General features: G+C 27.3%; 1 protein-coding gene across 1 annotated transcript in view; it reads right to left on the reverse strand.

The window, feature by feature from the left end:
• LOC123296678 overlaps window positions 1-24,636 on the reverse strand; it is a 51,905-nt gene that overhangs the window by 14,741 nt on the left and 12,528 nt on the right. Inside the window, exons 2-3 of the mRNA XM_044878258.1 lie at window positions 10,387-10,614; window positions 8,733-9,179 (exon numbers count right to left, since the gene is read on the reverse strand). Of these exons, the coding sequence (XP_044734193.1) occupies window positions 8,733-9,179; window positions 10,387-10,614 (675 nt within the window). The remainder of the gene's footprint in view (window positions 1-8,732; window positions 9,180-10,386; window positions 10,615-24,636) is intronic.

Genomic DNA, 24,636 nt, shown 5'->3' on the forward strand with positions numbered 1-24,636 from the left:
ATTTAAAGCTAAAAAACAGTTCTGGAACAGTAATTTTTTTTTAAAATTATTATTTATTTTCTTAGTTTTTACTCTCGATTAAGTAAATCTTGCATACTTTATTAAAAAAGTATGTTAACAAAAAATTTATTAACTTGGTTAGGTTTAGACATTACGACCTTCCGCATTAAGAAAATAATAAAAGAACCGCACCAGAAAAATAAATTATGAAGTACCTATAATTATATGTACCTATATAAGTAGTTTTTTTAACAAAGGCAGTTTATGTCATAAGTTTTTTGTCTTCGGTTATTGTTACTAGCAAAGCAAATAAAACTAGACAAACCACAATACATAAAATATCTTTTTATGTTTATAAATTTTTATAATAAAAACAACAACTTGCTTTTATAAAATGTTTGAAGAGAAAACATATCCTCTTAATAGTAGTTCATACATAAAGAATGATCCACGTTCTTGTTCGTTTTCGATCTAGTGGCAATTTTGTAACTTGAAAGCTGCCTCTTTAAGTTGTCCAAAAAAATCAGTATTATATTCCCGGTGAACAAAATGGGTTGATACAGATTAACATTAATCGAGCATTTACTTTTCGATTTAATCGGAAAGTACTTTTGTTTTTAAATTAGTTATTAGACTCTAATAGTTATTGCAACTTCAACGGAATCCTGAACAACAAGAAGAAGTAACAATACATCTTCAACAAAACATTAAACTTGAATGATTTTTCCATATATGATGGCTCAGTATAAGACGTTGGGCAGGTCAGTTTGTCCACTTTTTATAGAATTGTATACTTTTAAAATAAAAGTATGAAAAATGCACGTTCTTTTATCTAAAGATTTATTACTATTATCTTATTTCAAACGAATATTATATTGAAATTAAATTCATTCAAGTTTTAAAGTTGAATTCCAATCGAATTTTCTAACTTCTCAGTTTTGGCGTGTTTTGAAGCTTTAGCATAAACTTTGTTCGTTTTCAATTGAACTGATTGTTTGTGCAGTTTAGATTAAAAGGAAAAATCAAATTTTGATGGTTTAAAAAATTAAAAAATCATGATTACTAAGTTAAATCTTCTTATATTTCGCAAAAGTAAGTTTTTCTCAAACAAATATTTGCATATGAGTAAAATATACGCCCATCAAACGCCCAGAAGAATATGCATAGTAGTGAATTTGGTTCTTTTTGAGAAAAATGACTGAAAATTACATTGCCCTGGTTTTTCCGCGGTACATCCTAAGATATCAAATTTTTTTTAAAGTAAGACTTAAAGTTGTTAAAAGTGTTTTTTTTGTGTTTTTTTTTTGTTTATATTTGAATATAAAACATTATTAGTGAAAAGTCGGTTTTTAGAAAAGTACTTGCGGTTTTTCACAAAACGGACAAACAAAAACAAAACTCGGGTTAAAAACTAAAAAAACAACAACGTTTTGTAAACTTTTTGTAGACTGGCGTGTTTTGCGTCAGTTTTAAAATCCATATTTGATTATTATTATTATGAAAGTTTGCGAAAAGTTTGAGTTTGTTTGTTTTTGTTTGTCCGTTTAGTGCAAAACCAGCATGACAGAATGAGAACAGTAGTTTAAAATCGGAAAACCTAATTTCCGTGTTATTTACACTTACATTGTAAGAAAATTTGATTGTCAAAACTGTCAAGAGTACCTATACATACTTTAATTTCTATTGAGATGATGCAGTAAAATGTTATGCACTAATTGCAAAAACTATAATATTTTAAAAAACCTAAAGAAATAAAATTAAAATTTATTAATAAAATTTTGAAAAGTAGATCTATCTTCTTAAACATTCAGGCAATTATACCATTCGTGTTGTGTAGAAAATATATTCATTGTCTCTCATGCGTGGTAAAAATTAATGAATAATAATGATATTATTACATTTTTTTATTTTATTTTGGACATACATACCTTCTAGTCAGTTAATCAAATTTGTGTGCGTTAGAGCTCCATTACAAAAGTCATATTTCTCCCGTATTATATATATTTTATTATAAGATGCTTTTTATTCATTTATGAAATCAAAGTGTTTTTTGAAAAGGAAGTGAAGAGAAACTGGATATTTAACAACCAAAGGACATTCATTTCATCTGAATTTAATTCGCATAAAAATTTTATTCCTATAACTACCATTAAAGAGGGTGCGTAGAGCTTTTAAAACCACGGAAATTAGGCAGTATTTAATTTTAAGGATAAAATTAAATATTTTATTAAATTATATAGTACTAGCTTGATACCCGCCCGTTTTACTGGCCTTTAAAGTAAAAAACACCGCTTTATAGCCACCGCCTCTTTTGATGTGCACAGTTTTCAATATTGTTTAATGTAAAATAATCATAATTCATTGACAATATCAAAAAAGTTGGCCATGAATGGTTTGGCCAACATACAGCTTTCAATTTTTACAGAATACTTTAATTTATGGTTCCAGATAATGATTACAGATCTGCAACAACTATAATCATCATTTTGAACCATAAATTACAGATTTCTGTAAACATTTAAAATAGTAAATGTCAGGTTAAATTTTTTATTTTTTTAATATATCTTTAAAAATTATAGCCTATGTGTTATTCTGAAGTATGAGCTATATTGCTGTACAGTTTCATTAAAAACCATTCGCTAGTTTTAACGTGAAACCGTAACAAACAAACAAACATCCTTAATTTCGCATTTATAATATATAGAGATATAATTTTAGATTTTTATACGATTTTATGTAGTATAAGAAAAAACGGAAGGGAAGTTGGCATCCCAAAAATAAAGTTTCGTGACATGAACTCAAAATATACACTGACTTTTAACCGTCTAGGCTTGAAGAGATAAATGTTCAAAGTCATTAAAAAGTCGATAAAAGTGGATATCGTTTGGAGGCCCGTCTCCTCGTAAATTTTTGAAGTGAGCTCACGTTCTTATAACATCTATTTCGGGAAACAATTTATTATATCAGGCATCGCTAAGAATACATAAGTCGAGAGAGATTATTGATTCATAACACATCCTTAATGGTACCCTCTTGACATTCGATACAGTGCCTAAGTCTATATTTTCTGGGGAAATATGACTAAAAAAAGAGCAGCTTAGAATGATTATAGTAAGTAGTATGTAGTACCAATGTCAAGTTTACTATAAGCGTGTATACATAAAATTAACTAATGAGTAATGAATTAAATATTTATCATACATATAAACATAGTTCAAATATTAACAAGTTGACAACTTTTTACGGAAACTGTTTCAGAAGATCTTCCGGATCTTACCTCTGTTAATTACAACTGTTCAAAAAAAAAAAAAAAAAGATATAGAAAGTGCCGTATATACAAAGTATTAGGTGTTAATGTACCAAATCGAATCAGTGGAAAAGATTTTAGCCCTCTCTATATTTTCAAATATTTTAATAGTTATTTAAGTTCCCCAGCCAAATCCTGATCTTCTTAAAGTAGGAAGTTAAGAAAATTTGTAACAGCCACATCGCAGTAGAAAAGAATAATTTATATCCACAATACAATACCCAATAATCATCAAATGATTTCAAATATGAGTAAAAAAGAAGAAGAAATTTTATTTTTCTTAAAGTCGTTCGTTTTTTGTCATTATTATTAATATATTTGCAAAATATTATTGTTTTTCAATCAAACTAGAAAGAAAAAAGAATTTAAAATGTAATTCATATGTCATGATTACAATGAAGGCTGATGTTAAATACACTGACCTGCACTCGCACTCCATCAAAATTTCTTGCACTAATTGAAAATAGTTTCAATTGTAAAACAAATATCAGATACAGAGATTATGTATTTATGTTGGTTAATCTTTAGGCTGGATTTACTCCAATATTGCCGTTTATGTAAAAATAAATTCATTGAAAACACAACAGGTAAAAGAAATTCCAGAAATTTTCCATCCCTCTTCATCAATCAAAACAAAAATTGTTGATACACGAGGATTCAAAAAACCCAGGAATTTGTGTTCGGTTTAAGCATATAGAACAACATTGTTTTCAAATTTTCTCCTGGATTAAATTGATGAATATATTCTTAGAAAAGGCATAAAAGCAAAAAAATCGTTTCTATAATCGCAAGAGTGCAGACAAATTCTCGCAGAAGAGAATACAAAATAAATTTTGTTATAAAATTTATAAATAAAAGAATCCAAATGAATCAAAATATATTCATAAAATTAGCTTCAAGTAACGTGTTCGTAGTATTTGTGATAACACTAAAACTTCAAACAAATTTATCATTTGTGCATTTAATTTAAAATGACAGAAGTATCGTTGAATAAGTTCCATGTTAATTTCAGTTTTATTCAAGTAATACGAAGTAATTAATTAATCGTTGAGCAACCAATTGGAAAATTGGTAGTCAAATGATTACCTATCTAAGTGCGCATAACGAGCCATGTGTTTTATTGAAGTGAACGACAAATGAAGGAAAGTTACGTCTTTTATGTAGATTTAGGACTATTGATTATGATATAGTTTACAAATTTTTTTCAATTTCTTTTTTTTCATCAATTAAACGTATAAATTTTGTTAAGTCTGGGACAAAAAGTTGTGATAAAACTTGTAAAATTGATACTTTAAGTTTCCTCAAGAATGTTGTTTTTATATAACAAATTAAATTTTGAAATGGTCTCCTGACTTACCTATATTTTTAAACTAATTGATTTTTTTTAAGATCGAAAGCGATCGTCTAAAAGACTTACTTGTCCGACATTCAATAAATACTTATATGTACTTATAGTGAGTTAATAAACCCTCTGTATTTCCCTTTTATTATTCGATATTATCTTTTTGTTAGAATAACTTAAAATGGGATATCCTACAATTTGAAATTTGTGGGCGATATCAACAATTTTTTGGACCTCGCTATCTATTATTTTCTCGCATATGCAGTTAGGATATAAAAACACATAATGTTCTAACAGTGATTTAACAAGATTGTTATTTAGAAAGCTAAAAAATTCAAATTTTGCACATAAGTAAATAAATAATTAATTCTTATTCTGGTGGAAGCGCAGAATACACGCTTTTGTAGCTAGCTGAAATATAAAATAGATAAATTGGCAGTACATAGTCGGTGAGGTACTGAAGTCGTGTGAGGGCAACCCTTGTAGTCCACACGACTTCTCAGAGGCGAAAAAATATTAAAAAAAAGGTCTTGTTAGCCTTCATAGATTATTCTTCGAACATGTACTGCAGCTTATGCTTGAATGATCATTATCTCCATAGATAAGTGTTTTATCCATTTTTCAGATTCTGTTTATTCAGTTTTTTTCCAGTTTTTTATTACCAATAAAAAAACGGCTCAACTAATTCTGCTGAAATTCTCTTTCAGTTCTTAAATACGCGGTTACGCGTCTAAGCCCAGTCACGTGTTAATGTCATAACTGGTTCGCGAGATAATCGATCCGAAAGAATCCGAACGAACATACGCACATACGTACACACACACACAAACAGACAACACATTGAAAAGGTTTGATTCGGATATTGCGGCATTGAAACCGCGGAAATATATAAAACTGGAGATTTTCAAAATCGGCCCCATTACATTAACTTCCTCTGGGAAGTTAAAAATAAATAATAGTTCAAATCAGTAAAAAAATCACGCCTTCGTAGCTAGCTATACTAAAAAGTAGAAAATAATTTTTTTAAGTTAAAAACATAAATAGAGAAAGAAGTGTGTGCTTTTTAAGTTTTAATGATTTTACTTTTACCATTATCAATAAAATGCTTACAATATAGCACCCCACATCTTGTTAGGATAAAATGATTTTTTGTTAGGATAAATTGATTAACTATTATTTTTAGTTCTCTAAAAATATTCTTGGTTTCAGTCTAATAGTTCATTAATTTTTAAATCAAATATTTGTACAAGTTAAAATATTTGAATTGTACTTGGATCACAACAGAAACCTACTCAATTCAAATACAACATTGCAGCGTTGGATGATGGATAAAATGATATTTTGTATTTTATTAAGTAGAATTTCTTTTCAATTTACACATGTAATTTAATTGTAGAAAGTTTTTATTTATGAATAATTGTTGTATTGGTTAAATTATAAGAAAAAACAAACATTGAAAATATTGTAAATAAGTAGACGATGCTTCTAATAGAAAATATCAAACCGGTTGTTGTGACTGTGATGATTTAAGACTCGGTACAATTTATAATTTTTTTTTTTTTTTTAAATTTCACAAGACATTAAACTTTTATATTACAATTTCGTAAACTACAATCTCGTACAGACACGTTATAATCATAAGCGGCACGTGAAAAACTGTAATATACGAAATAAATACTTTCAGCGTGCTTTTATACGATCTCAAAAGCTAAATAACGATTAGAAGTCCCTTCAATCATTGTATATCATTATTTTCTGATTTATTATTAGCTAAAATTTTTTTTCGTTTAATTGGAAAACTAGAAATATATAGCTCATACCACAGAAAGACATTTTTTTTTTAAATATCTCCAAAATCCATTCCGGATAAACACTTTTCGGGTAAACAAAATTTAAATGAATTCGATTTTTGCATTTTTAGGTAAGAATATACCAAATTGAGTAAAATTGCAAGAAATCGGAAAAATTTGTTTGTCTCCGATTTGGATAAAGATAATTTTCTAGAGTAATTTTATCCTTAAAAAAGATGAAGAAGTGTCATGGGACATTCATTTTTTTTTCGCTGTGATTTATTTGAAATATTTTTTGAAATTTAAAAAATGTCTATTGACGTGGATGGGTTTTGACCTAACTACCTTTCACATGAGGAGAGAGAGCCGTAATCAAAAGAGCACAGCCCCATTGAGAATAGGTGCTATTAATATTTCAAGGTAATAAACTATAAAACAAGTGTTGGTGGAACATTTTTTTTTCTAGTCCCAATCTATGAATGCGCGATAAGGATCATAGATCCAAAAATACATATTATGTCCTTGGGCAAGTAGTTTCTGAGATACTGTTTGAAATTTTACTTGAAGCAAAATTTTCCGTAGCAATTTCATCAGTCGTTACCTCGGATACTTTATTATTAAAGTTACAAGCAAACAAAAGGTGAAATGAAATGAAATAATTAGAATGTAAGGGCATACAAACTGTAACCATATTGCCTTCTCTAAAAATTTTTCTGGGATCGCACTTGCATAGGTACATTTAACAAGAAATTAAATTAAAGATAACACAATAAATATTTAATAACAGGCCTCGTTTTATTATAATTATGTACTTACGTTCTAGTTTGTTAAATTGCGCACAATTAAAATAAGTACAATTAAATACACTGATTATAATTAAATTAATAAATATTAAAAATACAACACAAGTGAATTTTTATATACATGTGTATAATATTTTGTTGCACTATTGTGCGCGGATGTATTTTGTTCGCGAATTGTTTGTACATCTTTAATTCAACAAAACATTAATTGTTTAATGATATGTCAATATTTCTCTCACTGAAACAAAGTACTTGTTTCAAGAGAATATACTCTTAACATGGTAGCAAAATAAACATTTTCTTGATTTAGGAAAATATTTACTAGCTATACTTTAAATTTAAAGCAGTCAAGTGCTTATTTTCTTCTTGAATGGAGTATAGAGATCGGCGACAAATATTTACTTGTTATAAGAACATAAACAGCCAATTAAATTTCAATCAATTAGACTAGATATTTATTCTAGACTAAATATTTTCCCTGGGACTCTTTCGGATATCCATGAATCTTGTAAAATTACGAGATTATAAAGAAATATTTTTTAAAATATAATATTATATTATAAGACTGTGTCTTTTTTTATAATCTAACAATCACACTATTTTTAAGATGTTCCCGTAGGAGCAATGTACTTGTATGTATTTAGTTTACTTTAAAAATTAAATCATAGACAACATAAAAATATTTATTATCTATGAATTAAAATTTTAACAAAACGGTAACATTGAATGAAATTTTATCCGACAAGTCCAGTTTTTAATGTTGATAACGTCATTAACTACAAAAACTCAGCCCATTGTTTTGTATATTTTTGGAAAAGTATCCAAAAATAATAGTCTTTCAGAGATTTTTCTAAACAATCAAAAATTGTACCAGATACCTGAAAATGGGTTTATTAATGTCGAAGAAATTATGTACCTATTTATTGCCTACTGGAAAATTTTTCACAAAGTCATTTATCATAACAACAGCGTGAGATTCAGTGTGGTACGTTTTTTTTTTTTAATTTAACAGATTGCTTTGCTGTTAATTTTTGAGCAATAAAATGAACAACCTAATGAAAATAACAAAACAATAAATTCTTGCAATTTAAAAAGCTGAAATCGAATTGCAGAAGATTTAGTACACTATCACAAACAGCATCAAAAAATGTATGAGAAAGAAGAAGTTACTACACAGTTATTTTTTAAACAGTTAATCTAATGATAAAAATATTTAAATTTTTTAGTGAAAGTTATCATTTTATTTAAACCATATGACAATAATACTCAGAAATAGTAACTTAGTTAATGTCTAAATCAGGAAGACAATAAAATAGAAAAGAATCTGATATAAAACCTAATTTTTTGTCATGTAATCGTAACAAAGCATTCCACATTTTTTTGTAAATAAATGAAAAAAAGTATTACATAACCCAAAAAAAAAAATGTGATATCAAACCACAACACTAAAAAAAATAATTAAGTTAATTAAGCAAACAAAAAATGCTTACCAATTGTTTCTTCACTTTTCGCGGTGCAGTGCTAACAATATAAACACCAGGTAATGGATGTGGTCCTCCCACACCTCCTGATGGTGGTAACGATGCAGCTGTTCTGGGTCGAGGTAAAGTGGATGCTGGTCTTGATGTGGGCGGTATGCTTGGTGCCTGTTGATTTCCCAACCATGCAGAAACTAAAATATCCTTGGGGTTTGCAGCAACAGCAGCTTGAATTATGGATGGTGTTCCATTAATTGAATGATTTTCATATTTCTCAACAATTTGAAAGCATGGACATAGTAAACGAGCACATCGCCATGACGATATGGCTGCAGTTACAAATTGACATGTGCATGATACAAGTAATCCAATATTTGCTAATATTGATGGCCAATTGTTATTTACTGTAAATGTTGATAGAACATTTTCGTCGGAAACTGTGGTATTTTCATTTAAATTCTGAAATTAATATTTTCATTTTAGTAGGTATATGAACTATATATCTTTGAAAAGTAAAAATATCCCAATATTCAAATGGTGCGAATTGAAAAAGCTTTTATACAGAAGCGAGTTTAATCTACTACACCTCATTTCCTTCAAAAAGATCCCAGGGTACCTAAATGATTTATATCCGTTAAGATTTCTGTTGGTGACTCTTCATTGGTATCATTTTGGATTTTTCCATCTTAGATGATATTTTATTATGAAAGAGAAGAATTTGCATTCGCAGAGAATATGAATTCTGGCCGAAATTAGATATTAGTATATGATAAAACAAAATTTTTCGTATGGAAATATTTTCAAATTTTTTATAACTCAAACGAGGCTCGTGAGGAAATACGAAAAAATTTCACATTTATAGAAATGTTCCGGAACATTTAAAAATGTTCTAAATTATAAACAAAGGTTTCATACAAAGATTGTACATCTAAAGGAGTTGTTTAAATTCTGATCGTGTAGATGTCCAAAAAAGTCACGGAAAAGTAAATTTTAACTGGTTAGTAATAGAGGAAAACTTTTCAAAAGTTGTTCCTCTCTTAAATTTATGAAAATGTATTCCTTATAAAAGAACCAACAACTTTTGTTCCAAACATTATTTCAAGAAATCTTTGAAAACGATAGCTATCGAACTCGAATTTCTATTTAAGTTTTATTATCCACTTAGATTTTGCTCAAATGCAAAAACAATCAAAGATATAAATTCGAGCTAGATTTCTACCAAATCTATTGAGTTTTCGATAAACTGTTTCGAACAAAAGTTGTCACTTTTATGAGAAACTTCTGTCTTATTTAAGATTTTCTATTCTATAATGATCATAAAAGTTAAGGTCACCCTCAAAGTCAAAGCTTTAACACAACAACTTATGTGTGAAATTTTTTTTCCTAAAATCATTATTTTCCAAGTATGGCTGCTGTTCTGGAACATTTCTAACATCCAGTATAAAAAAACATACACAAAAGCATCCTATAAAAGCTAAATTTTGAGGAAAATGTTGAGTTAATTACTCCTGTCAATATATCCAGGTCCTGGATTGAATTACTTCCTTGCATTATATTTATAGCAAAAGCTTTGTGATCGAGAAAATTTGTGATTTTATGCTTAGATATTGCTAGACTATGACTAATTTCTCAAACTATCAATCAAATTAATTGATTAAATACTTACTTCATAAAACATTACGTCTGTTCGGTTTAAATCACGTACAATACCGATGGCTGCAAATACCAGTACTAAATTTGCAACAGCCAATGATACTAAACTAAATGCTAAATGACCAGTTAATGCTAATTTTGCTAGTTTTGGACGTAATGGACAACATTCACGAGCTGCTGCACCAATCGCCAAAAGACCAGATGTCATTGCCACACATCCACCCCAAATTCCACCGCATATCTGTAACAATTATAAAAAACAAAATTTTATTAACCTTTTTTGGGCCCACAATATATTGGTTTAACATATTTAAACCTATTGAAATGTCTATAATAGCTACAATTAAAAGTGTGTTTTTTTTCTTAATTACTTTTAGTAGTAGAATATTAATTTCTAATAAATAATTGCTAATTATCTAGTTGATTAGCAATATAAGTAATTAAGATGAAATTTGTTTTTTTGTCTATATTCAATGTCAAATATTAAAGCAATAAATTTTTAATAGTCCGTAACACGGTATTAAACGACCTTGTTCTTATGCACCATCACATTCCATTCAGGTGTTCTTTGATTATCGATTAATGAGCTAATTTCAAATGACAATAGAAAAGATAAAGTGTTGGTTATTTTACCAGTTTTAAAGTTGTTGGAAAGTTTGTGTTTTTGGATTGACGTGTGTTATTGCGGGATCTACAGTCACCGATAATCTTGAAAATCCACAGTCTTGAACTCAAGTTGAGTCTTGAACTAAATAATTATATTCTCAACGATTTGTTATAAAACGTTGTTAAACAAAACTTTTTGTTTTGTTTTTTTTTTTTTTTTTTTTTTTAACAACTGCTTAGACATGAATTACGCAAAGCGTCTTTAATGCAGTATTCTGGCCTAGAAATTCGGAAAAATCGATTTTACATACTTTTAAAGGTTAGACTCTTAAGAATATGTTTCTGAACTGCGAGCTTCTGCTACTTCAAAAGAAGGCAGATTATCCGAGTAAGTCTGTCGGAATTATCTCTCAAACTTAAAACGCGTTTTTCTTGAAACTACATTTTTTGACTAGGTTGACCTGATATCTCAAGTTCTACTCGATCGATTCCTTTGAAATTTGTTGGGAATCTTCTTTATAAATCTGTTATCTTGAATTTAAACACATGTTTAATTTAATCGAAACTAACATGTTTTCCAGACGGCAACGAAGAATTACTGAATTAAATTTGCATGTAAGGAAAGTTTTCTTTTTTAGGTATTTTAAAATTTTAATTAGAAAATAAATATTATTTTTTAGAGTAGAATATGGTGACCATATAATTGCTAGTAAAAAATAAATTTATGGTTGAAAAAAATTAGACCAAAATGCAAAAATATTTATATATTTTTTAAATTAAATTACCGTTAGAATTGTTTAATAATTAACCAATTTTTATTTATATAATGAATATCATTATTTAATACCTAGTTCGTAATAGATTTTAAGCTAAAACGCAGTAAAAAATCTATTTACGAAAGTGTTTTTGAGAATTTGTTTTTTAAGTTCAGCCAAGGCCAATGAGATTAGGAAAAAATTTTTAAAATTCAATTTTTTTTAATTTGTCTTAATTTTATTTGTAAAATGTTTATCTTAATTACTGAAAGGTTTAAAAGGTTTATTGAAAAGGTTTTTTCTTAGTCACGTGATGAGAGATTTACTCACGCGTTCTGCACATGCGTCTAATATTTCACGCAAAATAAATATTCTTTAACTTTAGATCATAACCTCTACATAATTTTATATGAATTTATTATTTAATGCACTAGCAAGTGCATTAAAAAAATTTTGTTTGAATGATTTTTGAATGACGTTTGAGAGTGAAAATACTGGAGGAGAGAAATAATCCAAATAATTAAATTCGTTTTACCTTATTTCACCATGCTTGTAACCCCAGTTTTTTTAATTTACTGAATACGCCATATATTAAGGTAAAAAGGCCCGAAAATTTACCTTTACTCTCGTGATGAGAGAAATTCGCACAATTTCTGAAGGACTTGAAAAAGTATATTTATAAAACTGTAGATGGATTGAAAAATCTGAAAAATGCATGAAGATATAAAAAGTTTCAACCACACACCATTCGAAAAATGAAAGTTATTTGAGTTTTAAACGTGCTTCTATAATTATAATTCATGTATTTGTTTATATAGAGATTCAGTCGGATCTATCCATTACAACCGGTTCGTCGTTATAACCGATGTGGTTATAGCCAATTTTGATTGTATTTACTGTTACATAATTTGTTTGATACTAATTCTGAATTATTTGTTTACAATAATATTATAAATTTGTAAAAAATAACATACATAAATGACATGTAGGTACCCAGGTACGTTGTACCACTAATTTTAAATAGAAGTAATTTAATTTACAATGAATGTAGTTTATGTAGTGAGTGATTCATTATTATGCATGACAACAATTATTGTGTCTGTCTGCCGTAACAGTATTACCTACTGGAGAAATGGATTATGACATTTTAATTCGGGCTAATTGAATACAAAATACATTTTTATGTATTAACATGTGTGTTATACATACCCAGTATTTTTAGTAAGATACACATTTATTTCAATAATTAAGCAAAAGTGCGAAGAAGGTCTTGACTATTTACGGCAGAGAGCAAAACTTCGGCGATTGAGACAATTACTTAAGTCATATTTCTCCCTCATTTAACATTTCTTACTGTTTAATGTTTTTAATAAAAATGGGATTATTTTTCTTTGCCTTTTACTATAAAAAAATGAAATATCTTCAAACAAAACAGCTTAAAAATATGACTTTCAGGTATATGGGGGTAGAGAGTTTGAGAAGTTGTTACTCTCAAAAAGCGGTTATTTCTCTGAGAATCCATTCCGAATTGCTGAAATGAGCATACTCAATTAATAGAAAATTGAAAAAAAATTTTTAATTATGTTAAGATAATTATTAACTAGTTAAAGTTTTAAGTAGGTATATTTATCGATATTATTTTGAGAAATATCGATTTATATTTTACATGTATAACCTTACTCGTAGTATTTGTCACTTTTTTAACTTAAAATTCAACGAAAAGCATGCAAAATCATTTAAACTATTATATTATCATAATTTCTTTATAAGCAAGTTATATCAAGATATATCTCAATTGACATTGATTGCTATAGTATCTTTAAGATTTAAGACCGTTGCGTTGCCAGTCAAAAACTTAAACATATTAAATATGATTTCTCAATTATTTGTAAATATATCTTCTGCATTCTTTTCTATTATTTCTAGAAACATATTTTCAAAAGAACTAATAATCTGGATGCCCATATCAGCATGCATTTTCATTGATAAGTATCCCTCTAGAAATGAGTGCGTAGAAATGGGTTATACTAAGCATAATAACTTTTTTATCTACGAAAGTTCTTTTTCATAAGTCTCGAATAGTAGTCGATTTCCCCTACTGGCTCCAATTTGGGACATCTTCTTCTGCGTTTAACCATTAAGAAGATAATTGAGAAACAATAGGAGGTGTTTGTTGTCCTACAACTTGCAATTTTGAAATGGTCGAACAAAATTATTTTTATAAATTTATCTTTCTGTAAGAATATAAGAAACTTTCCGAGCCACATGAAAGAGAACGCCACACTTTTTTTTATTTAATTACCGTAAATATAAAAGTTTATTAAATATATAAGACTAAGCATTATCCACACATCAATTTCTAGAAGTGTACATACTTATCAATAAAAACATATGGCTATGTGCTCCAGGACTACTACTTTTCAAGTGCTTTCAAGCAATTATAATCTTTAATTGGATTATTTTATATTAATCATATTAATCATATTATATTACTATAACATATTTTATTTATTTATAATTTTATTCATGTTTATTATTTGACTAACGGAAGATTCAAAATTACATAAATATGAAAAAATAGATTTTTTTCTCACGATTTGTTTATTATTTCATTTCAAAGAATACCAATTATATAATTGAAATATGTTATTTTTATCAAATAGAACTTTCAAGAGAATATTAATCTTAATTTAAATTGTTGATGATTGGATTTTTTAAGATAAACAATCTAAAGAATAAACGACGTATGAAATTTGATTTTTGTAAAGTGAATATATATTTATTACAATAAATAAATATTTCTTCAGAAACATCGAAATAAAACATCGACACCCCCACAAAGTATTTTTATTCAACTATCAATTAATGCGGAGAAATTTCGGCATTTCATTATACACTCTTCAAAACCGTACTGTAAGTATTCAATTAGATAGTAGATAAAATAAAGAACAGTTTAAAGAAACTAAAAAACACGCTTTTGTAACTAGCTGAGCTGAAAGATAGAAAATAATTTCTTTAAATTCAAGAAAATGATTTTATCGTCAATAAGAGTGGGGTGCTAAGTTTCAAAAGTAAAAAAGTAAAGTCATTATAAAATGTTTTAAAAAGCATTCCACGCTTTTTTACGATAAAATGATTTTTTTAATTTAAAGAAATTTTTTTCTACCTTTAAATTCAGCGAGTTACAAAAGCATGTTTTTAGTTTTTTTAAACTATTATTTATTTTGTGTTTTTTAGATTAGATATTATTTATTTATCAAAAATTCAGTATAAATATGACGGGAGCGCAAGTAAATGTATATATTTTCAGATATGAAAATAGTTTATTCTGATCAGGATAATCAAATAAACTTATTAAATTATTGTGTTGTCATCGGTTTTTGATAAGTATGCCAAATTTCGAGTAAATCCGAAATTTTGAAATTGGTCAAAATCATGTTCCAATATTCCGTTACATATTAATATACTACAATACGTATGAAAATAATAATAGCGTGTTAAAAAGAAAGAGTGAAAATCAATTTTTTAAAACGTATGCACTGGATTGAATTAAAAAAATTTAAATAAAAGTAAGCATTTTCTAAAGTTTTTGAAATATGTACAATAAATTGAAATACGCTCCGGAAATTTAAAAGAGGTATTGCAAGTAATTATTAAAAATTCGTTCAGATGTCATCAGTTTATTTTAAACAATTTAATTCAAAAATGGAAAAATTCAACCTTAGGTCATTATATGGTCTATCAGAAATTATCTGAAATGTTTTCTATTCAAGGCACAAAGGTGGGATGATCTTTTCGGTTAATGGTTTGCAGAAGAATGATTATTGTGTTTAATTGTTCAGTATGTCTAAAAGAATTGTCCTTTAAAAAAAAAGCTTTTGTGAGGATTGTAGCACCAAAAATGTAACACCAGAAATGTAACACCCTATTATTGGATACGTTTTTTTGTAAATAGGTATTTAGGATTTTTTTGAAAAAAGTTTAATATATCGAAAATGGAATGGAAAATAATAAAACACGAAAACACGTATCTACTCATTTTTATAGGGGAATGGTATACAGTACCTAATTAATATTGTATACGAGTACTTCTTCATGGTTTAACAAAAGTTTAATCTGTTTTTTAAACTAGTTTTGGAACTATATAATTTTTAGCCGATCGTCTCCTTATACAAATTTTTTATGATATTAACTTTTACGTCCTAATTGTCATAATTGTTCAATGTCGCCATATAATTATAATAAACGAAGGAATCACAACAGTATAATTAAAATTAGACACACCTAATCAATATAATTCTTCTCACATAGATATATGAGAGTAAACGGTATAATTTATTAATAATTATTATTGATTATAATCAAGAATATAGGTACATAATTTTTTTAAATTACATCATAATATTATAATAACTAACAACAATATGTACATAATTCTTCCCGTACAATACACAGCATATAGGGAAGAGTATTGTACCATGGATCAAAATTTACATTTAAGGTCATGTAAAAAATATATAAAAATTTAAATCGCCTCTTACAAGCTGTTTATTTTTTTTTAAATCGTGTATATATTGAACTAAGTATCCACCCATATCATATTAGCAGCGACCGGTTTGATTTGGGCAAGTTTCAGCATCAGTTTCGGCTTCGACAGAAATCTGTCGAAGCTTCGGCTGCACCAAAACTATACGCATAGTTTATCGACTTTAGTTATTCCCATGAAAATTTCTTCCGAATTGCAGAAATGAGCTGACGATTTTATAAAATCGAACTTCCAGTAACATATGCTCAAAAGCACTAATAGACTACAAAGCCATGCTAAAATTTTTTGGATGAAATAACCCCCTCGGAATCACCTTTAAAAGGATGCTTCTATATGTAAAGTATGTTTCAGCACCATGGCGTCAGTTTAGCGCGGTACAGGTGAGTAAGGTGCGAATATAATTATAATGCGCATAGTTTACCGGCTATGTTATTTTTTATAAATTTTTATATTTAACGAGCGTTAAATATCTGTATAAGTATAACCAATAGTGTAAACAATAGATTTTTAACATGTCATCGAAAGTTTTGGATAAAATTGAGACAAATACCAAAGATTCAGTTTCGGTTTCGATTTCGATAGAAAGTCCTATTTTGATCGTTCATTACATATTAGTATATTTGTTAACTTTTCAACTAACCAAACAATTCGTGCTTTCAAAATATTTAAAACTGATATAGCGCATAGTAAAATACCCACCAATGATTTAGGCAGAATGGGATTTGAAATACAAAATACAAAATACAAGAAATGCACATTCATTCAGAATGATCTTTGTCTTCTGGTATGCAAATTTTATCTTCATACAGTTGCTTTCTCGTAAACTAATATTTTCCCAAATAGCAAAATGCTAGAGGCTGTACACTTTACCCTACATACATAAAACAAGTCCAGTGTGGGTTACCTTCAAGTAAAGCTATAAATTATTGAGAGTTTTGCGTATTCATTATGATTGTTACTTTGAAGTGTAAAACAATTCAATTTATTTATTTATAAATAAATAAATAATTATTAAATTATTGCTAAAATTAATTAGTATCTACTTATTGAATATTTTTTTTAAAATTACCATATGTATGTTATACATAGGCGTTTAATATGTGCGGAAACGTAGGATGGAAAAGAGTTACAAAATATGTGGGCAATTAAAATATTTTCACTTTTCTTTTGCCTTATGGTTCATGAAATTATTTAAGTGTTGTAGTTCGAGTCCAATGTACTTTAAATCATCCTTGAGTTTTTATAGGAGATGGCTTATATATGAGACTATGATAAAATTTCAGGTATCAACTCCTCAATTATTTTGAGAGTCTGAATGCACCTTCTATTTGCATATACGATGGGGTCGATAAGATTACATATATGTAATTTATCTATTTTCGTAGACAAAACAAAATAGCATAGGGTAAAATATACCCCTAAAAGAATAATTCCATTAAATTTGCTTATTATTTAATAAATATGCATCAATAAGTGCGTCTTGTTGTTTGTCCAACATTAATGGACACGCTATATTATTAAAAGACAAAGTTTAGGTACTTACAAAAAGAAAAGAACTGAGACAAAAATGTTATTTATGAACCTGTTTTCCAGTAAAATATCATATTAAAGAAAGAAGGATTTTTCATCATTTTTTGTCTTGTAATAATTTTAGCCGGCGAAAATGGAGAAACGTTCTCAATTCAATCCGTATATTTTTTTTTGCTTAATCTATTTTTATTAAAAAAATATATATAAATTTGAACAAAAATTTCGCCCCTAGGTATAAAAAAATAGAGAATGATTGACTTTTTACCCACTGAATTATCATCTGTGAACCAATACGTAAGTATGTTTACCGATTTTGAAAATAATTTAAAATTGTTTATTTGAAAAGGTATACTCTCCCCACAATTCACACAATCAAAATAGGTTCAGTAGTTTTTAAGATATGGACTATACGTGTAGCTAACCCTGTTTATAACGAGTGGAAGTAAACTTTAACTCACTAAAAAGCATAAAATAAGAATGTTTCTCAAAAAATAGAATCGATGAAAAAGGCACAAAAAAGTAAAAAAAAAAAAATTTTAAGTACAATTTCCTCACAAGGAAATTTTTCATTGGAATCCATATAATTATTTTTTAGCTTTTTTTTTACAATTTTCGTCGGTTCTATTTTTTGCCCAAAATATTTATTGTCTTGATCACCTTGACTGACCTTCCTAATAATTCTATTTTTAATCGAGTTCATTATAATTTACTTGATTAGTAAATTAAAGAAAAATGATTTCAGAATCATTACTTAAAAATCAAGAAAAAAAGTTATCTAAGCATCGGAGAGGTGGGTGCAAGGTATTCAAACTCTTGAACAAAATATGCATACTTGCATGTGTTAGATAGACACCCATGCAAGACGTTTCTATGTGAATAATAACCTTTATAAATAAAAAATAAAGGTAGGTATGTTTTATGATATTATATGTACCTGTATTATTATTTAAGAAGAAATAAAATACCTCATTTGTATTTAAAAAGTGAAAGATATACAAAAACAGTAATAATTTTATATTGTAGTAAAAAATGTTGGTATCCTTGAATACTAGATTCCAAACGTGTACCGTAATAACTTAAGTATAAGTATAAGCACTCATAAAACGGTTATTGAAATTTCAATTAATTAATTATATGTATACATGAACGGTTATAATATGAATATATAAATAAGATAAGTTACACTGATGCTATAAAGTTGTGGTCACTGTTTATGACTTTTTGCCATTTTTTGCGTAGGTAAGATATTACAGCGAATGCTATTTCTTGTATCTTCTAATGAAAGGCAAAAACACAGGCCACCATGCTCATTTTCAAATTTTGTTGAGTAAGTAAATTCGATACGTCATAAAACGCTTAAAAATAAATGATAAAATCAGCAAAAAATAACAACAAAACATGTTAAAAACTGATGGAATTATGGCATCGGCAGATAAATAGACTTTATAATTAACTAGCTGTACCTCGCCACAGCTAGTTAATATTTATATTATTGCAAGGAAATATATGAGAAGTATCTAGTAAATTTGATAATTCTCCGCCCGATAAAAGAGTTCGCAACCTTTAAACGGCTGAACTGGATTTCACATTACTTACAATGTATTATTATAAATACTCATCATGCCCTTGGGTAGATTTAAAAATATTCGATCATTCATTGTCAAGTTATCGAAAAAATTGATTTATAAACAAAAATTCATAAACTAAATAAAATTTATGTCATAAGGTCTATGCTATGCCATGTTTGTTATGCTTAGGTACATATTATATAATATAAACTTTATACCGGTAGTGTACTTGTACAATAAATTTATGCGGGTGTGTAAAAACTGATCACAGTAATCACAAAATATTTTTAGAAAAATTTGTTTTTTGTTGTTATTCAGTTTATAATTCATTTCGTTTTGAAGGGCGAAGCTGTAATATTCATAAAATGTGGCGCAAATTACAAAAGCTAGGGAGAAAAAGTAAGGAATGTGATTTGAAACCCTGAGACATTCTTTACTTGCTCCCGTGGTGTACATACTATTTTTCTCCCCGATGGAGGCGGAAAGCAGCAACTTCGTTTTGCACATTTTGCAGAAAGTTGACACATTTTGCACGGAGTTGAGAAAAAATTTTTTTATCGTCACTTCAAGTAGTAAGTTCCCATATTTCATTACTCCGAAAATATATAACAAACAAGAAAGGTCCTCGCTCTTAAAAACAAAGCTGTAGTCCTATTACTTTAAGAAACAAAGCTGCAGATCTATTACCTATTTTATCACGCTTTAATTAATTAGCTTGGTATGTATTTTTGTATCTATATATCAATGTATCGATGTAAAATTTTTGAATGTGATTTTCAACTACTTGAAAACGTCGGATTGGACTTCGCACACTTATCAAGGACCGATAACAATATCATAATTTATCCAACAAATCTTTGATGGTGTAAGCGCAGATAACATTCTATAATATTAAAAAATCATAGTTTAAAAAACTGAAAAATTCTCCTTTAAAAATTTTGTAAAAAAAGGATGAAGTGCTTTTTAAGCCATTTTGTAATAATGACTTTACTTTTTCGAATATCTGTCAATAAAATATTTACAACAATTTAAAATCACCCCACGCGATTTTTTCCTAATCACTCTTCTTTTTAACTATTTGAAATTATTTTCCTCGTTTTAGTTCAACTAGTTGCAAAAGCATGTTTTTTTTTCAGTTTTTTTAACTATTATTTATTTAATAAACATTTCATTACTCAGCTCGATTGATTTTCCTGATAAATACGTATAAAAAATAAATATTTACGTTTGAACGGAATTTATTATATTATTCAAATTATATTGGTTACCAATGTATCATGCAACACTTTAATTTACAAACCATAACACAATATTTTCTAGTTGAATTGATGGTAATAGAACAACAAATAGATGGTAAATCAAATTATTTTAAATATTTAACGCAGTATAATATTATTGTATTATTTATTATCATGCACGTAGATATTGTAAGGCAATAATCGGTGGGAACCATAATTCGTAAACGTTTTGTTGTGAACGCTACTGTCTTAGTCATTGTGTTTGCTTAAGAATTACAAATAGTTGTTTGTGGCACTGCAGCTCCTTAACAGATGAACCGATTATTATTTATTTATTGTTTGAAAGGTTGTTTGATTAAGAGTGTTTTATTAGCTATGTTTCATGTAAATCTATTCACCCGTTAGATCATCACCTCTTTTCTAGTTGTTGTAGGGTACAGAATTTATGTTGGTATCGGGAGTCGGAAGATCGTACACGATTTCGTGAGTCTCTTGATCCTATCTGGAGAGGTCGCATCCTAGCCGGAGTTTAAAAATATATCTTAGTGTTTCCATGGGTTTCAAGTTTTTACTTCATCATGGCTACAAAGGGTTTTCAGAGACACATCTTCTTGCTTATTGTATACAATAAATAAATTTTATGTGGCCAAGAACAGAAAGAAATGTGTTGCTCGAATTCTGTACGAATAAATTTGTCAAATTTTTATTTACATCTGCAATAGTGCTCTTTAATACATTACCAATAGATATAAATATTCTGCAACAACCATAAAACCCTTATCCGTTTGCAATAGGCTTTATACCCAAATTAAAATGAGGCTCATCACATAAGAGGTCAGGCAGTTTCAATGAGATATAGTATAGTTATTTCATCATTAATATTTTGAAAGATTGATTTCTAGTATTTTTTTAATTAATTCCCGAGTATTTTTTCTAGTATATAATTGTGCATCTTGGATATACTTATACAAATAGATTTTTCCCAACTTTTCTAAGAGCTGAAACAGCGCCAGCGTCAAAAGATAGCCAAGTGTTTAGAGCAGTCTATTCGTTGCTATATTAACCTAATGGCTGATCATGTATGGCTGCTCAGAAGACTTTTGGTTTTGGTTAAAAAAAGAATATTTAGAAAAGAATATGAATGCCTTCGGCATTATATTCAAAGATCGATTAATTCTCTACTGCCTTATATTCTCATATTCAAAATTATTATTCCCTTTTTATCATTTAATTATAGTAGCCCTTAAATGTAATGCTCAAAGCAAACCCATAAAGATATGCTCATGAAAGGTACGTTATATAAAAATAAAATTCGAATACGCTTCTGTGATTTGTAGGTATGTAAGAAGTATACGTATACAATGATTATTGATGTTTTATGCACAATTAAATGAAATATTTATTTCAAAATCATTTCAATTATTGTTATTATAGTTTTTATTGTATAAGTTTTAAAAATTACACAAACTAATAAATAAATTTTTTACATTTTTTGAGGTATTTGAGTGCAATGAACTTGTGCATACGTAATAAATATAACCAAGTAATTTGAGACTTACAGGAGTTCTGATTAATTTGTACATCTATTAAAAATTATTTAATACTTATTCGAAAAAGGTTAAAAAAAAATAAATTTTTATTAAATATTAACTTTTCCATAATCATACAAACTTTAATGTATTACAGGGTTGTTCAATAAAATGCTACTACGTGAATAATAGACATTTTGCCCGAAAGGGTGTTATTACTTAAATAGGAGAGATATATTGTCCAAAAAAATGGGGGCATATGTTACAAGCTTTTATTTAACTTGCAATGTTTGTATGTATATATGCATGATTTACTTGAGTTAAATCTTGCAGCTAAATTTTAAAATATCGATCGATTGAGCTGAAATTTTGCATGCACGTTTAGTTTGTATGGCAATGCATGGTTAACTAAGTGACGTCATTCTAATTTCAATATGATATAGGTTCAAAAATGCCGGACTAGTCATTTTTTACGCCTTACCAATGGCATTAAAATTATTACTTTATGGTCTAAAGTAGGTACATGAAAATAAAAAAAATAGCCTTTCATAATAATTATCAATCGGATTATCCTTGAAAAGAAAGTTATTAACATTTATATTTTGATATTTTTAATTTGTAATATATATTTTTTTTTATAATTTAATTAAAAATAATTACATAACCTACTTTCGATATTATTCATATTTTTACTTTTTATTCAATTCATCTAATTACATCTTACTAGATGTGTTTAAATAAAACAGTATAACATATAACCCTATTATTAAAATTAACCTTCAAGAATATTTTTTAAGTAAATTATATAAACAATTGTAATTTTATACAAATAAAAAGAACGAGAAGTGTCGTGGGCCACTCGGTAGAAACTATGTTTCTTTCGTTATATGTTATGTATTATTGAATAGCAATCACACAACGAAGTAAGAGTTATAAATTTAAGTTTTCGTTTATCAACCCACGAAAATATAGACATTTAATTATTTATTATTATTATAAAAACATATATATATACTATATAAAATATGTATATTTAATTATACATGTGCATTACATATAGATATAAAATGATTTTATGAATGGATATCCTTTTAATTTTATGGATAAATTATTAAAGATCAGATTTTTGTATTGACTAAAATTTTATCCAAAAATGTTATAAGTTAGCCACACGTATATAACGATTTTCCTTAAAATATTTGTATAAAGTAAAAATTTTTGCCGTTGTTTTTTTAACAATTTATTTTTAATTATATTTTCATAATTTCATCATCTATTTAAATCTGTTGCAAATTCGAAGAGAGAAGAGCTAATGATGCCACGATAATAACAATCCTGATTTTCATTAACTATTCAATAGACAGACAACATAATTCGAGAAAGAGACAGGCGATAGATTTTCCAATCAGTCTTTATTGATTTTTAATATTTGAAAATTAATCAAAATAACAAATTTATACATTTTGTCAATTGTAAAAACTATACATTTTGTCTATAGCACGTATTATAAGACGCTTGGCATGAATCCAAGAGACCCGAGCTCGACTCCTGGTATATGAGTATTTTTTCCAATTCACTTCATTTAAGATTGACTTGACAATAGCTATTTGTCTTTAAAATTTATGCCAATATATCATACAAAACATCAATTATAATCGCAAGACTATGACTTTTGAAATTTATATACAAAATTTATTAAACAATAAAAAATAAAAAATAATATTATTATCTATGCCAAACCATTTTTCTGTATGATTTTATTTAATTATTCATAATTATATTATATATTGAATTGATTCAATTGATTACATTGATTTTTTGGATATTGAAATTTTAATTCGTCTTTTCTTAACTTTTTTTATTCGGTATACAATGCATATTCTCATACCTAATCCTGCTAAATAATAAATGAAACCTAAAAATATCTAAATAACTCTATTTTAATCCATTTATTTTTATTTTTTGAAGATTTTAAATAATAAATTTTAAAATATATAAAAAAACTTTAATTAACCTTGTCACTCTTTTTCATTTGATTGAGAATTATTAAGATTGGATATAATAATAATAATAAAAAACCAAATTAAAAATATATTTATTATATGTATACAGAGCATAAAAATTATTTCAATAAAATTCTAATATCAATCCTTTCACTGAAATTATTACATGTTTTTGTATGTGAATATAGTAAAGTAATAGATATATTTTTTGAAAAATATTTGTATCAATATATTTAAATAAAATTTGTTTATGATATGTTAAAAATACTTTTGAAAAATAAAAGTATTTAAATTTAGGTCTCAGTATTATTCTTTACAAATTGTAATTTTATTGATAATTAATAAATATAGCCAAAGGACGGTATGAATAAATTATTATTATGATCTATACTTATTATTTTCTACAAAATATTGTTATTTCATATAATTTTTAAGAAATTTCCGATGCAAACACTTCACGGAAAAACTTTAGATAAATTTTACAATGT

Source organism: Chrysoperla carnea, chromosome 3, assembly GCF_905475395.1.
Source record: "Chrysoperla carnea chromosome 3, inChrCarn1.1, whole genome shotgun sequence".
NCBI classification, from domain to species: Eukaryota; Metazoa; Arthropoda; class Insecta; order Neuroptera; family Chrysopidae; genus Chrysoperla; species Chrysoperla carnea.